The 16064-nt window shown below is 45.5% G+C and overlaps 1 protein-coding gene across 6 annotated transcripts in view; it reads left to right on the top strand.

Moving 5' to 3' along the window:
- The window catches only part of HSPBAP1 (HSPB1 associated protein 1), an 88667-nt gene that overhangs the window by 936 nt on the left and 71667 nt on the right, over positions 1-16064 (top strand). For 2 of the 6 annotated variants that reach the window (XM_053260220.1, XM_053260172.1), the window contains exon 2: positions 77-154. The exons of 1 other annotated variant lie outside the window; for it this stretch is intronic. In XM_053260220.1, coding sequence (XP_053116195.1) covers positions 77-154 — 78 coding nt within the window. Of the gene's footprint in view, positions 1-37; positions 155-5198; positions 5343-9791; positions 9813-16064 lie in introns of those variants that run through there. 3 more of the 6 variants (XM_053260201.1, XM_053260192.1, XM_053260210.1) reach the window with 3 other exon arrangements.

Here is a 16064-nt window from a genome sequence, read left to right as displayed (position 1 = left end):
TGATGGTGGTAAGAGCAACTGATTGAGCCCCTGGTGCGTGACGAGTAGGTTTCGAGCGGTTTCTCTTTCGGAATAGGAAAAAGGCTGGAGAAAAGAATGATGGCAGAAGGAGTAGTGGCTGCATCTGCACCAGCTTTGGAGCCTTCACTGTCTGGTAGGAGTGTCTTTCCCTATCAGTATAATATGTATGTCTCATGCAAAATGTACAGCCTTGTAAAGCCACGCCTTGCTTCCTAGATCTGCGTCGATAGACATAAAGTTGAGGAATTAGGATGGCCGATATTTTGTTAAACCACCTTCCACTTTATGAAATGCCATGCGAGTCTCTAGTAAACATTATCTTCTAGGAAATGTCTCCTTGAAGTCAGTGGATTTTTCGAGTAAACCAATTTAGGCTTGTGCTGCTAGACTAATAAGGTTCCCCAGCAAAGTGCAATGTAGGAGGAGAAGGTGAGGTAAATGAATTAATGTGAGCAAGTGAACTTCTGCAGGCATTTGATACTAGCTGGGTGACTCTGGGCCAGTCACTTCTCTCTCAACCTAGCCTACTTCACAGGGTTATTGTGAAAAAGAAACTTAAGTATGTAGTACAGCGCTCTGGGTTCCTTGGAGGAAGAGCGGGATATAAATGTAATAATAATAATAATATAATATAATTTGTACAGGATCCTTCTAGCCTTTGAGCAGCTACTAGTGGAAGGAGTTCCTGAAACCTCCGTGGTCTGCCACTTCTCTCTGACAATCAGGAGTTCACAGGATGTATAGATGTTGCGGTTGATGTGAACTGAATGGAGAATATGCATACAAGCTAGCCAGTATATGCATTCACCAGAAATCATAGAGAACGTACACATATTGCAAGAAGCATCCAGGAATTGTTATACATTTCTGGTCACAATTCATAAGCTCCACGTCATGTTGGACAATGTGAATATTGTGCATATTGACCAGTGAATGTGCAAATTCTCCAAGTGGAGAATATATTTGTTGAATACCCAGTTAGATTATGTTCATTGATTGATTGATTGATTAAGTGCCGTCAAGTCAGTGTCGACTCTTAGTGACCACATAAATAGATTCTCTCCAGGATGATCTGTCTTCAGCTTGGCCTTTAAGGTCTCTCAGTGGTACATTCATTGCTCTTGTAATCGAGTCCACCCACCTTGCTGCTGGTTGTCCTTTTCTTCTCTTTCCTTCAACTTTCCCCAACATTATGGACTTCTCAAGGGAGCTGGATCTTCTCATAATGTGTCTGAAGTATGATAGTTTGAACCTGGTCATTTGTGCCTCAAGTGAAAATTCTGGATTGATTTACTCTATGATCCATTTGTTTGTTTTCCTGGCTGTCCATGGTATTCTCAAAAGTCTTCTCCAGCACCAAAGTTCAAAAGCGTCAATGCTTTCTTGCTTCTTCAAAGTCCAGCTTTCACATCCATAGAACATTATGGGAAAAACCATTGTGCAAATGATTCTAATCTTTGTAGGAGTAGTCACGGCATCTAAATATCCTTCCCAAGGCCTTCATTGCTACCCTAGCAAGTGCTAGTCTGCAGCGTATTTCTTGACTTCTGGATCCCTTACTGTTGACAGTCGATCCTAAAAGGCAGAAGCTATGCACCACTTCATTGTCTTCATTGTCCATTCTGAGGCTGGTTGCTGTACCCTTTGTCATTAGTTTAGTCTTCTTGACATTTAGTTGTAGACTTTCATTTCTAGAGCTTGCAGATCATCCGCGTTTTCAGCTATCAGACTGGTGTCATCAGAGTATATAAATGTTGTTGTTGTTGTTGTTTGTTTCTTCCTCCAACTTTAAAACCACACTCATCTTCTTCCAGTCCAGCTTGTCTCAGTATATGTTCAGCATATAAATTGAATACAGAAAGAGAAAGTATACAGCCTTTTCTTATTCCTTTGCCGATCTGGAACCAGTCTGTTTCACCATATTCCGTCTGGACTGTGGCTTCCTGTCATATGTATAAGTTTTTCATGAGAACAATGAGGTGTTCTGGGACGTGCCTTTTCCTAAGGATATTCCGCAACTTGACATGGTCCACACAATCAAAGGCTTTTTCTGTAGTCAATAAAGCACATACGGACTTTCTGGTATTTTTTTGGCTTTCTCAATTATCCAGCATGCATCAGCAATAATGTCTCTTGTTCCTCGGCCTTTTCTGAAACCAGCTTGAACATCCGGCATTTCCCTTTCCACATAGGGCTCTAATCTGTGTTGGATGATCCTGAGCATTATTTTGCTAGCATGTGAATTTAAGGATATTATGCGATGGTTCGCACAATCTGTTAAGTCTCTTTTCTTTGGTATGGGTATGTAGACTGACCTCTTCCAATCTGTCGGCCATTGTGTCATTCTCCAAATTTGCCTTGACTGTTTCTTCTTCTGTTGCCTGCCATATTTCTGTAGCTATTCCATCAATTCCTGTAGCCTTCCGACTTGGTAATGACCGGAGTGCTGATCTAACTTCATCTTCCCATAGTAGAGGTTCTTGCAAGTAGGGAATATATTCTAGAGTATCTTGGATGTTGGCATCCCTGCTGTACAGATTTTCAGTATACTCCTTCCGTCTCTGTTTGATCTTCTCTGAATCAGTTACTATCTATCCTTTGGCATCCCTTAACATACCATTTCGAGGTTGGAACCTCCCTCTGAGTTCAGATATCTTTTGGAAAACTTAACCTTGTTTTTCCGTGTCTATTTCCATTCTCAAGGTCTTTACAGATGTCATTGTAGTACTGCTCCTTGTCTCTTCTAACAGCTTTCTGAAATTCCCTATTAAGTTCCTTTGTGAGGTTTTTTATCTTTCTTGACTTTTGCTTCTCTACTCTTCTTGGCAATTTCAACTGTCTGTTCTGACATCCATTTTTCTTTCTTCTGTTTCTTGGTCTTTGGCAGTCTCTTTCACATTTGCTCCTAACAGCTTATTTGATTTCATTCCACAGTTCCTCTGGTTCCCTGTCAATAAGCTCCAGAACTTCAAAGCGGTTCCTGATGTTCTCCTTGAAAATGGTGGATACATTCTCAAGCTCATATCTTGGGAGCTTGGTAGCTTTGTTTTTCCACTTTAGCTTGACTTGGAACTTGCACATGAGCAGTTCCACAATCCTTGATTGAGCAATATGCAAAGCCACCTACTGGTGCAGTTCATTTGTGCAGATTCTCTAGTGATTGTGCCTAGTGGCAGAGTTTTTATACATATTCAGCTGATGTTGATAACAACACAGACACAAATAAAAGTCATTTTATCAGTTGTATCAATTCATCCATTGTTCTCCTCACCACCACCTCACTAATGAATTAGGAATAAAGCACAGCATTCAAGAAGTCGCACTGAATCATTGCATTATAGTTTAGCTTGCATTTCTGTCCTCTTCCCCTTTAAAAATTGCTGCAGGCCGAACTGGTTATCCTATCTAATAAAAGGCTTGGTGTCCGTCCGTGGACGGACACCAAGCGTGTGTCCGTGCCTCCCTGGCCTCTTCTGGGCATGCGCGAAGCGCATGGCCAGAAGGAGCCAGGGAGGCAGGACCGCCAGCACCCGGCGGCCATCTTGGGCGGCCAGAAGCGGCCGCCCCGAAGAAGCCGGGTAAGCGGCGGCGGGGGACACTGGCCGAGGCGGCGGCAAAGCCGCCGCCTCTGCCAGAGGAGGCGGCGCGGCCGAGGAGGCGGCAGAGCCATGGCCGAGGCCTGGCCGTGCCGCCGCTTACCCGGCTTCTTCGGGGCGGCCGCTTCTGGCCGCCCAGGATGGCCGCCGGACGAGGCGGCAAACAAAACAATGCGGCCGTGGGCCTGGGCAGCGGTGGGCCAGGCCGGAGCCGCGGTGGGTGGCGGGCCCGGCCGGAGCCGCGGGCAGCGGTGAGTGGCGGGAGAGGGAATGGCGGTGAACGTCTGGAGCGCAGAGCTCCACTAGCGCCCGTTAACCAACGGGCTAGAAAACCACTAGTTTGAAACATAAAGCGGTGTTCTGAAAACACACACCTGCTTACATCCTGTCCCAATATTTTAGGGAGATATATTTTGCTATCTTGCATCTTTCTGGGGCTCCTTGCGGAAACCAAGTGCAAGGGTTGAGCTGGCGTTCACCGAAAACACAGAATGTTGTCCTAAACATATATCCCAAAGCAGTGTTCCCTCTAACAGGGATTGCCAGATGTTGTTGACTACAACTCCCAGCATCCCCAGCTGTAATAACCTTTGCTTGGGGATTATGGGAGTTGTAGTCAACAACTTCTGGGAATCCCTGTTAGAGGGAACACTGCCCCAAAGCCCTATTCATGTGTAATGCTCAACATTACACACTGAGGCATGCCCTCAACTCTTGCCTGTGGCTTCTGGCGGCATCTGGTGGGCCACAGTGCGAAACAGGATGCTGGACTAGATGGGCATTGGGCGTGATCCAGCAGGGCTGTTCTTATGTTCTTATTTAGACAGCAAAGGCCCATTCACATGTTAGGTTGAATGCATATTCAACCTAACGTGTGACTGGGCCTTTGCTGTCTAAATAAGAACAGAAGTACACTTCCTTTATATACCATGCATTTGAAGGGCCTATATCCAGGTTCACTCTTAGAATGAAAACAGGTACAGTCATTCACACAAACAGCAGGGCTGGTCTGAGAAGGGGATGTTGCAGGCCCACTCAATGGCCCGGAAGAGCAGCCGCTGCCATGTCTATGATGATGTTTGACTGTGAGCGCTGGCTTCCCATAGCAGCCCTGTAGCCAGGTATGGACCAGGAGAGACATGGCCCTTCCCAAACTTTCATCTGGCCCCAGCCCTCCCAAAGGTTTTTCTGGTCCCCCTTTCCCCCAAAATTTGTTCCACTTCTCTCTCTCTAGTTAGTTGATGGAACACCTGACCTGCTACAGCAGGCTGCAACCTGCATTCTTCCTCTTATTTATTTATTTATTTATTTATTCATTTATTCACTTTTTATATCACCCTTCTAAAATTGGCTCAGGGCAGTTTACAAATAAAACAAAAACCATTAAAATCAATCAACAATTAAAAGTTATAAAATACCATAGAACAGTTAAACAATAAAACACTTTAAAAACCCTGAAAAACAGGTATATTTAAAAACACTTTGCAACAATTTAAAAACTCTAGAAGGCCAAGTCATACATATAGGTTTTAAGGACTCTCCTAAAAACCAATAAAGAGTTCAAATTACGGATTACTGCAGGGAGTGCATTCCACAGTCCAGGAGCGGCTACAGAGAAGGCCCACCTCTGAATCGCTCCAGACGTATGGGTGGTAACTGGAGACGGACCTCCTCAGATGACCTTAACATGCGGTGGGGATCATACAGAAGAAGGCGCACTCTAAGGTAACCTGAACCTAAGCCGTTCAGGGCTTTAAAGGTAATAACCAGCACTTTGTATTTTGCCCGGAAACATATCGGCAGCCAGTGCAACTGTTTCATGACAGGCATAATATGGTCTCTCTGGGTTACCCTGGAGACCAGTCTGGCTGCCGCATTTTGAACTAACTGAAGTTTCCAAACTATGCACAAAGGCAGCCCCACCACGTAGAGCACTTTGCAGTAGTCAAACCTGAAGGTTACCAGCTGGTGCACCACTATTTTGAGGTCATCCTCTTCAAGGAATGGACGCAGCTGTCAAATCAGGTGACACTGATAGAAACCACTTCTGGCCATGGCCTCCACCTGAGATACCAGGGTGAGGCCTGGGTACAATAGTACTCCCAGGCTGCATACCTGCTCCTTCCGGGAGAGTGTGACCCCATCCAGCACAGAGAGATCTAACTCACCCCTCAGATTCTGAGCCCCTACAATGAGCATCTCTATCTTGCTTGGATTCAGCTTCAGTTTGTTATCCCTCATCCAGCCCATTACTGCCTGTAGGCAGGCATTTAGGGAACGAACACCATTTCCTCATGATGCAGATGAAAAAGAGAAGTAGATTTGGGTGTCATCAGCATACTGATAACACTCAGCACCAAAACTCCTGATGACCTCACCCAGCAGCAGGGTGGATTTGATTTAAATCAAACTGATTTAAATCACGATTTAAATCACTAGCAGGGTGGATAAAAATAAAAAAAATCCGATTTAAATAAAAAAAATCAGATTTTTTTTATTTAAATCGGATTTTTTTTATTTAAATCGGATTTTTTTGATTTTTATCCACCCTGCTAGTGATTTAAATCATGATTTAAATCAGTTTGATTTAAATCAAATCCACCCTGCCCAGCAGTTTCATGTAGATACTGAAAAGCATTGGTGCCAGAATGGAGCCCTGAGGGACTCCATATAACAGCTCTCATTTAGAAGATCAACTGTCACCAAGCTCCACCATCTGGGATCTGCCCAAGAGATGGGAGCTGAACCACTGCAAAGCAGTGCCTCCTATCCCCAGCTCCCCCAGGAGATCCAGAAGGATACCATGGTTGATGGTATCAAACGCCACCAAGAGATCCAGAAGAACCAGCAGAGTCATACTCCCTCTGTCGGTTCCCTGGTAAAGGTCATCCAGCAGGCCGACCAAGGCTGTGTCAACCGCATAGCCAGCTCTAAAGCCAGTTTGAACTGGGTCTAGATTAGTGATTCTCAAACTTGGGTCCTCAGGTGTTATTGGACTTCAACTCCCATAATCCCCAGCCTCAGTGGCCTTTGGTTGGGGATTATGGGAGTTGAAGTCCAATAACACCTGAGAACCCAAGTTTAAGAATCACTGGTCTAGATAATCAGTTTCCTCCAAAACTGCCTGGAGCTGGTTGGCCACCACCTTCTCAATCACCTTGCCCAACCAAGGGAGATTGGTCTGTAACTATCCATTACTAAGGGGTCCAGGGAAGGCTTCTTTAAGAGTGGTCTAACCATTGCCTCCTTCCGACAAGGAGGTACCCTACCCTCCTTCAGCGATGCATTTGTGATATTAATAACTAGGCCACCTCCAACAATCTTCCTGCTAGATAGAAGCAGCCAAGTCGGACAAGGATCCAGAGAACAAGTGGTAGGCCACACTGCCCCAAGAAACATGAATCACAGATTGAAACTGATCCAACCTAATACTGCAAGAAGGATCGCAGGACATCTCCTCCATAGACCCTGCAGAAATAGTGGAGTCCAAGTCGGCCCAAATAATCAGTTTCCTCCAAAACCGCCTGGAGCTGGTCAGCCACCACCCTTTCGATCACCTTGCCCAACCAAGGGAGATTGGAGAGATCACCTTGCCCAACCGAGGGAGATTGGAGAGTGGTCTATAACTATCCATCCATTGGATAGTTGCCTAATCTATTGCCTAAGGCAGGATGTTGTTAATGTTTGTCTTCCCTGGTGATGGAGATGATTGATCTCCATTATTATTGTAGAACCATTGAGGTGAGAGAGAGAGACTGTGGAAAGAAGGGATATTCCAGAAAACCTTGGTGGGAGCAGGTGCAGTCAGTCCTTCATGTTACATTTCAGCTTCCTGAGGGCATGCAGGGTGCAGAAAAGCCTCCTTTTGCCCCAGGATGCAAAATACCTTTACAGGGCTAGCTAAGTTCCAGCTTGATGAGGTTGTGACCCCCGCTTCTTGGCCTGGCCCACCCCCCGTTTGTGGGGGCCCAACAAGAATTCTTACAGTGGCTATGGGCCTGTGCCATAGGGCAACTTATATGGCATCTGGTGGGCCACTGTGCGAAACAGGATGCTGGACTAGATGGGCCTTGGGCCTGATCCAGCAGGGCTGTTCTTATGTTCTTATGACCATGTGCTTTCCACTTCAATCTTATGGACTATTGTCTGGGAGTAAGTCCAGAGACAGATGACCCTCCCTCTCTATAGTCCATAGAAGTGGGGTTTTACTGGATTTATATAAATGCACCGAATGCTGCATAGAAATGGACTGCAAGTGGCTAAGATAATAGTATCAAGTGCATAGCACCAAATTCGTCTCCCTTTTTAGTAACTCTGTCAGTTGTAGTTCAGTTTCCCCCCTTGCAAATGTCAGTGAGCTTTAAAAAAAAAAGGCGGGGGAGGAGAAAGCCCCTTTGTTATTTTTCTTTCTAATAGTTTAAAGTCAAACAATATTTTAAGTAAATAGAAGAATCTGCTCATTTCATTATGTTGTATCATTAATCACCTACTGTTCTAAAAGGAGTTTTTGTTGTAATAGTTTGTACATGCCAAGTAGAATTTAGTACCTTTTGAAATCCTTTTCTTCTTCTTTTTTTCAAGTTGACTAGTATTAATGTCTCTTCTCTATGGACACACATACAGTTAAATTGCAGCTTTCGGTGCAATATAATAGGGATTGACTTTGGAACCAAAAATAATTAAGATTTTTAACATTTCAAATTCATTAGTGAGGGTTGCAAGGATCTTGTTTATAACATTTACACGATGCAATATGCAGCTTCCTTAGTCCCACCATAAATTCCAAGTAATTTACAGTTTAATAGCAGCAGTTGTGGAGGGACTCTTTGGAGTTGCATTGTTGCCGTACTATTGAGAGAAGAGGAACTTTCTCAGATAGTACGAGCATTAGTGCAAAGTGTTATGCAACAGTTGTGTCAAAGCTAGCTTTCAATAGTGCAAGATCTTCCACAAGTGCAAGACCTAGTCTGGAACAGAGGTTACTTTCTATGTTAGCACTATAACCATAATTAATAATGAACTTTGTTAGCCGCCCCATAACAAATTATTGTGTTGTGACTCACAACACAACATTAAAATACACAACAAACAAATCACTCCCTCAAGCTCTGAGAACACTCCCTCAAGGATTAGGGTGCTGCTGTTGAATGCCAGCTTGGTTAATGCTAAAACAGATCTCATCCACAATTTGATTGTGGATGAGCATGCTGACCTAGTATGTGTGACAGAGACCTGGCTGAATGAGCTGGGTGGGGTTGGTCTATCTCAGCTCTGCCCTCCAGGTTTCCTTATCATGCAGCAGCCTCGCCTCGAGGGTTGGGGAGGGGGTGTTGCAGTCATCTATCAAGAGATCTTTCACATTTCCAGTAGGGATGTGCCCGAAGACTCTTCGTCACCGGCAGGGGTAGCACTTTAAGGGCGGGGGAGAGTGTACAACCCCCCCCCCCCGCCGTGTTTCCCCCGCCAGTGCTCTTCAAAGTCCAAGCCCCTCGGGGCGGCAGCGTTCCTCCTTGCCGCCCCGTTCCCCCCATCGGCTGGAAGTGGCCAAAAGTTGCGAGCGCGCGTGCGCCCGTCATGTGTGCGCACGGCAGACGGGCGCACACGTGCTCGCAACTTCTGGCCGACGGGGGGAACGGGGCGGCAGGGAGGAACGCTGTCGCCCCGAGGGGCTTGGACTTTGAAGAGCGCTGGCGGGGGAAACGCGGCGGGGGTGTGCGTGTGAGTACACTCTCCCCTGCCCTTAAAGTGCTACCCCCGCCGGTGCCGAAGCACCGAATCCCACCCCAGCGCCGAAATGTTTCGGAGGCCTTTACAATGGCCTCTGAAACGTTTCGGGCACATCCCTAATTTCCAGGTGCCCAGTCAGGCAATCTCAGAATTTCGAGTGTTTGTCCTTGAGGGTGGGCCTTCGAGATCAGTTGGGGATTCTGCTGGTGTACCGACCACGCCACTACACTTCAGTCCCCTTCCTGAGCTGGCGGGGGTGGTCTAGGAGGTGGCCTTGGGTTCCCCCAAACTTATTGTCTTGGGGGATTTCAGTGTCCACGCTGAGGCCCCCCCCCAGTAGGTGCAGCTCAGGATTTCATGGTCTCCATGGCAACCATGGGCCTGTCTCAGCTGGTATCGGGCCCTACCCACATGGCAGGACATACTCTGGATTTGGTTTTTGCCAATCGGGGAATAAATGATCTGGAGGTAGGAGAGTTTGAGATAACTCCCTTGTCATGGACAGATCTTCATCTGGTGGGCTCTAGTTTGACTGCTCTGTCTGCCCTCTGCAGAGGTGGTGGATGGATTAGAATGGTCCGCCCCCGGAGGCTTATGGATCCGCTTGGTTTCCAGATGGCCCTCAGGGAGTTTCCAGTGTCTAGAGCTGGTGACCCTGTCAAGGTGCTGGTGAATCTCTGGAATGGAGAAACAGCCCGGGCTGTTGACACGGTTGCTCCTAAACGCCCTCTCCGGCTTGGTGGAGCCCATTCAGCTACTTGGCTTTTCTCGGAGCTTAGGGCGATGAAACAATTCGAGCGACGGCTAGAACGATGCTGGAGGAAGAGTCATGACAAATCTGACCAAACATGGGCTAAAGCCCATTTTAGGGACTACTCTGTGGCGGTGGGGGCGGCAAAGAAATGCTTTTTCTCCACCTCCATTGCATCTGCTCAGTGCAGTCCAGCGGATCTGTTTCGTGTAGCAAAGACATTGCTACACACATCCCCCCCAGGTAATGGGGGAGGAATCATCTACAACACATTGTGATTAGTTTGCGTGTCACTTTGCAGACAAAGTGGCTTGCATCCATGCTGATTTGGACTCCAGAGGTTTGGCAGTTCCGACAGATGTGCCTCTGGTACCATCTGGTCCTATTGTGTTGGATTCTTTTCAGATGGTGCAGCCTGGTAAACTCTTGGTGTGCCTCTCCCATTTCTAATAAATATTCTATTAATAAGAAAGCAGGAAAACAAAGAACATAAATATGAACACGAATTAAGTCAAGACATGATTCGATTTGAAACAGAATTTAGCTTTAAATCCCTTCAGCCAGAATTAATATTTTAGGATAGGTCTTGTTGTTCACATTTATTTGCCATTAATTAAAATCATAATTGAAATAACTAATTTTAATTGCCATACAGTATTTAAAATTACTTTGTTTCATAGCGTTGTGGCACTACAGATATTTCCATAATGATGTGACCTTTCCTCCACAGTTAATTTACCACAGTGTAGCATGCCATGTGAATTTGCATGATATAAAGCCATCTAAATTAGTTAATGTGGAGAAATGGCACATTGTTGATAAACTGTTGGAAGCCAAATTAGCTTTATCTTGCAGCTAGCTGATATCATTATTTCACTCATGGGACTAATACATCTCTAAATATGCTAATTTCACTCTTACTTTGGTTGGGTGGCATTTTCAGCATTCTCATCATTGACACTGTAATATTAATGGAAGGAAATCTCTGCTTGCTTTAGCCTGCCTTGCAATATAAGCCCAGAGACAAGGATCATTAGAGAAGAAAAATATGTGCATGTAGGTAGATGGCAAAGGAGTGTTTTGACACTCCTACGCCTACCAATAGATCTTAAAAGGTGTCACTTGGACAAATTTCATTATGAAAAACAATGGCAAAAAGGTTGATCCAACATGACTTACATGCGTTTTTGAAGCATAATGTACCAATGGGAGACAATGATGAATTCCATATTGAGGCCCACCTGCTGCAATTATATCACCATCAACACATTTATAGCTTATCCTATGGATATTTACATGGAAATAAGTCCCACTGTATTCAACTGAATTGTCTCTCAATTATGACTGCATAAGATTCACCACTGAGAAGGTTGGGTCCTTAGCCTCTTCTCCAATCTCAGTGGTCAAAGAAATCACATCCAGTACATAGGAAGCTGTCATATACTGAGTTTGACCATTGTCTGTCTAGGTCTGTATTATCTATGATGACCAGCAACAGCTCTCCAAAGTTTCAAGTAAGAGTCTGAAGGTGCTAGGCTAGAGATTGAACCTGGAATCTTCTGCATCCAAAGCATATGTTCTACCACTCAGCTACAGCCCCATCTCCAAGACATGGAGTGTTTTGGAAACATAGACAGCACAAAAAAGGGGGTTGCCTGTAGTTTTATTAAGTGCAGAGAAGTATAAACATGTTTGGCTTTGCAGTAGGCTTGAGGTAGTAAAAGATTTAAGGCTCCACTCCTATCCACATTTAGGTGTAATATGTAACTTTATAGCCACCTAATGGTGCAGCGGGGAAGTAATGTCTAGCGAGCTAGAGGTTGCTGGTTTGAACCCCCGCTGGTATGTTTCCCAGACTATGTTTCCCAGACTATGGGAAACACCTCTATCGGGCAGCAGCGATACAGGAAGATGCTGAAAGGCGTCATCTCAAACTGCGCGGGAAATGGCAATGGGAAACCCCTCCTGTATTCTACCAAAGAAAACTAGAGGGATCTATGGTCGCCAGGAGTCAACACCAACTCGATGGCACAACCTTACTTTACTTTATGTAACTTTATAGAATTAGGCTGCACATGTTCCATCTGCTTTGTAAGTAGCTAAATCCGCATAGAATTGGAAACCTAAATTTTATATAATCTGAAATATTGCCTTTTCACATGGATTAAATTAAAACTATAGTTTGTTTACAATCCAGGATATTGAACCAGGATCAGGTGAAGGCTCATTCTTTCATCCTATTTTGTCAAGTAGTGTTTAGTGATCTCAAGCTCGTGAAGGAAAGAGGCAGAGTCAGTGGAATGCAAGAAAATAAGCTAGGGCCACTTAGACACGCATGTGCATACCTGGGGAATTCTTGCCAAATGTATTCGTTCAAGATTAGTGTTGAGAATCACGTTATCACTTAGGGCTGGTTTGGAAGTAGTGCCAAATCATGGTTTGGAGCTCTGTAAATGAGGCTTGTGGTCACACACTCACTCCCCCTCCCCTTGCGTACTCTGATTGCCCTTCTCACTTAGCAGCAAACCATAATTTGTCATTACATCCAAACCATTTTTTACAAATCCAGTTCAGCATGTGGTTGCCATGTTGAAACCCAGTTCAACATGGACCTGACTTGTGAGCATTTGGTTTGGAAGTAACAGCAACCTAAGGTTTACCCCTAAATTGGAAGTGAGAGGGAAAACTGGAGTGCACAAGAAGAGGAAGCGGAAAGGGAAAAGGGCATGTGGTCACAGAGGTGGTCCAGCTCAAAGCATGACTAGTCATTGTGTCTGAACCCACCTTTAGTACTGCAGAAGGAGCTTTATAGGATAGATAAAATGTCTAAGGACAGCTGTTGTCACATAATTCAATATTTTCTGCCCAATTAACATGGGTCTTGCTGTTCTGGAATTATAACATTTCCTCTGCTCCCAGGCCTGCTCAACTTCGGGCCTTCTGCAGATATTGGCCTACAGCTCCCATTATCCCTGGCTATTGGCCACTGTGGCTGGGAATTATGGGAGTTGTAGTCCAAAAACAGCTAGGGGGCCAAAGTTGGGCAGGCCTGGCTTAGACCAATGCCAGAGTTGAGCTACTGATAATCTTCCAGAAATACGAGTTAAAACAACAACAACTGGGTTGGATTTGTGACGCAAGAGTAGACTGGACAAGGCATGGAAATTATGTCAATTATAAGCAGCCAAAACATGCAGCCAGCTAAACTCATGTTTACTGTTGCCCCCCACCCCCACCATTTGGAATTTAGCCTTCTTCATGGCCTAGCAAATTGCTGCAAGTACTGGAGCTTGTACTTTCAGGGTTGGCTTGCATTTTAGGCATGTGAGATGGTCACATAGGCAGAGATATAGTGTGTTGAGCCTGGGAAAGACAGGAACCAGCCATTCCAGTGTCTTAGTATTTTCTGGTCTTTGACCGTATCAATAAAGACTGACTGACTGACAGTGCCTTAGTATTTTTGTTGAGGCTAAATTGCCAGCCCAGCAAGTAAGGTTCTTGGGACAATTGAGAGGTTTCAGTAAATCAACTGAACACACCCTAATGCTGTCAGAGCAACTTCTAGCCATTGAATGAAGTGGCAGACCTAGAGCCCTGACACTTTCTGTTCCTTTCATAGAGTACTGACCCACATATGCAGCTCCCCGACTCTCAATATTTTATTTTATTTTATTTTATTTTATTTTATTTTATTTTATTTTATTTAGTACATTTGTACCATACAAAAATGTCCCTGGGCGGTTCCATAGCAAGCTATTCGTTTGTCTTAATGCCTCAGGAGCCCTGGAAGTTCCCCACTTAGGAAACCCTGCACCTCTGTTCTCTTTTGATTGATTTGGTCCAAGAATCCTATAACTGGCCAAAGCACCAAGAACACAGGGTGATTCCAAATGTGAGACTATCAGTGGACAGTTTGGTACCCTGGAGACTCTTGGCTGAGCACCTGCCTTTGCGCTCACTCCTGTTCCTAGACATTGTGGCACATATGCTGCACAAGACCAGACTGGAGCTGAGTGCCAGTCTGGCACCCAGAAATTTTGAAACATTGAATCAAGGTACCAGCTGGCAGCCTTGAAGATTCTTTGCTCCTTCAGTGAAAGCCATGCTCTGTGGCACTGAACCCTGAGTCTCAACATTTGAGATCCACACTCTTCCTTACCTCAGTTGCAGCAGACTAGCCACCTAATCGCACAGTGGGGACGTAACTTGCCTAGGGAGCAAGAGATTGCTGGTTTGAATTCCCAGAGTATGGGAAACACCTATATTGGGCAGCAGCGGTATAGGAAGATGCTGAAAGGCATCATCTCATACTATGCGGGAGATGGCAATGGGAAACCCCTCCTGTATTCTACCAAAGACAACCACAGGGCTCTGTGGTCACCAGGAGTTAACACCAACTCGACGGCACAAGTTTAGGAGAGGCACAACTTTTTAACTACTCTTTCCTCCTCCTCCTGCTGGCTGCTTTCTCAGTTTTGTTTGTCCCGCAATTATGTTAGCTACATCAACCCCCGCTTTCTCCTTCCTTCCCAGAACAATTTTCAGTTTTGCTACTGTAACCTATACTCAATACTTGCTAATGTTCTTTTACTTTTTAAAGAGAGAGAGAGATCTCAATTTTTTTTTAAAAATGGTTGTACTTAAAATCCGTTGTGCTCTTTTAAGAAAACTGCTTTATTTCTATTGAAAAGTCTTTCTGCCTCTGTTTGCTCTACTAGAAAGGAAGAGTGATGCTTCAGTGATGCTTCACTGTCTTGATCTGATTCATAGTTATTCACATTTGATGTTTTGGTTCCAGTTAGTCTAGGCCCACTCTACTGAATGAATGAATAGTTGCCTTCTCCTCCGGCTGTTTAGAGTTGGTTGCAGTAGGAAAAGAGTTTCTCTAGCATTTGAATAATGCCCTGACTTCAAAGTATAAATTATCTGAATCGAGCTGGCTGGTTGCAGACACACAACCAGGGCAGGCTTCCCTCTAAGGTGAGTGTGTGTGTGTACACACACCAGCCCTTCAGGCAGCCTTTTTTGGCAGGTGTGTAGTCTCTGCTGCACCTGCCACCACCACTCAACTGCCCGGGACCCCATTTCTCTGGCCGGGAAGGGAAGGGAAGCATTGCCCTATTTCCCCCTCTCCCTGGCCGTGCCACCTTCTCTTCCCTGCTCTCCGCCAGCTGGGCTTCGGCTTCCTCCTCCTTCAGCCAGAGGAGGACAGGAGGAGGCTCCCCTCTGGCAACCCAGAGAGACTGGGGGGGGGTGCTGGGGGAAGGGGGAGGAGGAAGCCAGCAGAGGACAGAGGGAGGAGGATGGTTGGTGGTAGCTCCCCCCCCCCCCCGGCCAGCAGCCCAGAGAGACTGGAGGTGGGGTAAAAAAAACCTGTGCATTAATTATTTCTGAGGGCCTGGGAAAATTTAAAAAAATTAATTGATTCCGAGTGTGAGAGAAGGGGAAAGAGAGAGAGAGAGAGAGAGAGAGAGAGAGAGAATTATGTGTGCACACTACCTTGATAGTGTCACCCAGAACAAAACTATTTCTGCTCACCGGTGATAAAAATTAGAGGGAACATTGAACCAGGGTACATAGGAACCTGCCTTCTGCTGAGTCAGACCATTGGTCCATCTAGCTCAGTATTGTCTATACTGACTGGCAGGTAGCTCTCCAAGTTTCAGGTAGGAGTCTCTCTTAGCCCTACCTGGGCTTGCCCTTGAACCTGCATGCAGATGCTCTTCCACTGAGCTATGGCCCCATGGCCCCCATCCTGTAAGGGGAATTTGGCTGCATCCAGATTCAAACTCCCTGGCATCTCCAAGATAAGGCTGAAAGAGATTCCTGCCTGCATCCTTGGAGAAGTCACTGCCAGTCTGTGAAGACAATACTGAGCTAGATGGACCAATGGTCTGACTTGGTATAAGGCAGCTTCCTATGTTCTTAAGGTGGATCCTGCTTCGCAAAGGGGACAATTCATGCTTGCT

Source organism: Hemicordylus capensis, chromosome 1, assembly GCF_027244095.1.
Source record: "Hemicordylus capensis ecotype Gifberg chromosome 1, rHemCap1.1.pri, whole genome shotgun sequence".
Classification (NCBI taxonomy): domain Eukaryota; kingdom Metazoa; phylum Chordata; class Lepidosauria; order Squamata; family Cordylidae; genus Hemicordylus; species Hemicordylus capensis.
This window is presented reverse-complemented; position numbering and strand designations above follow the sequence as displayed.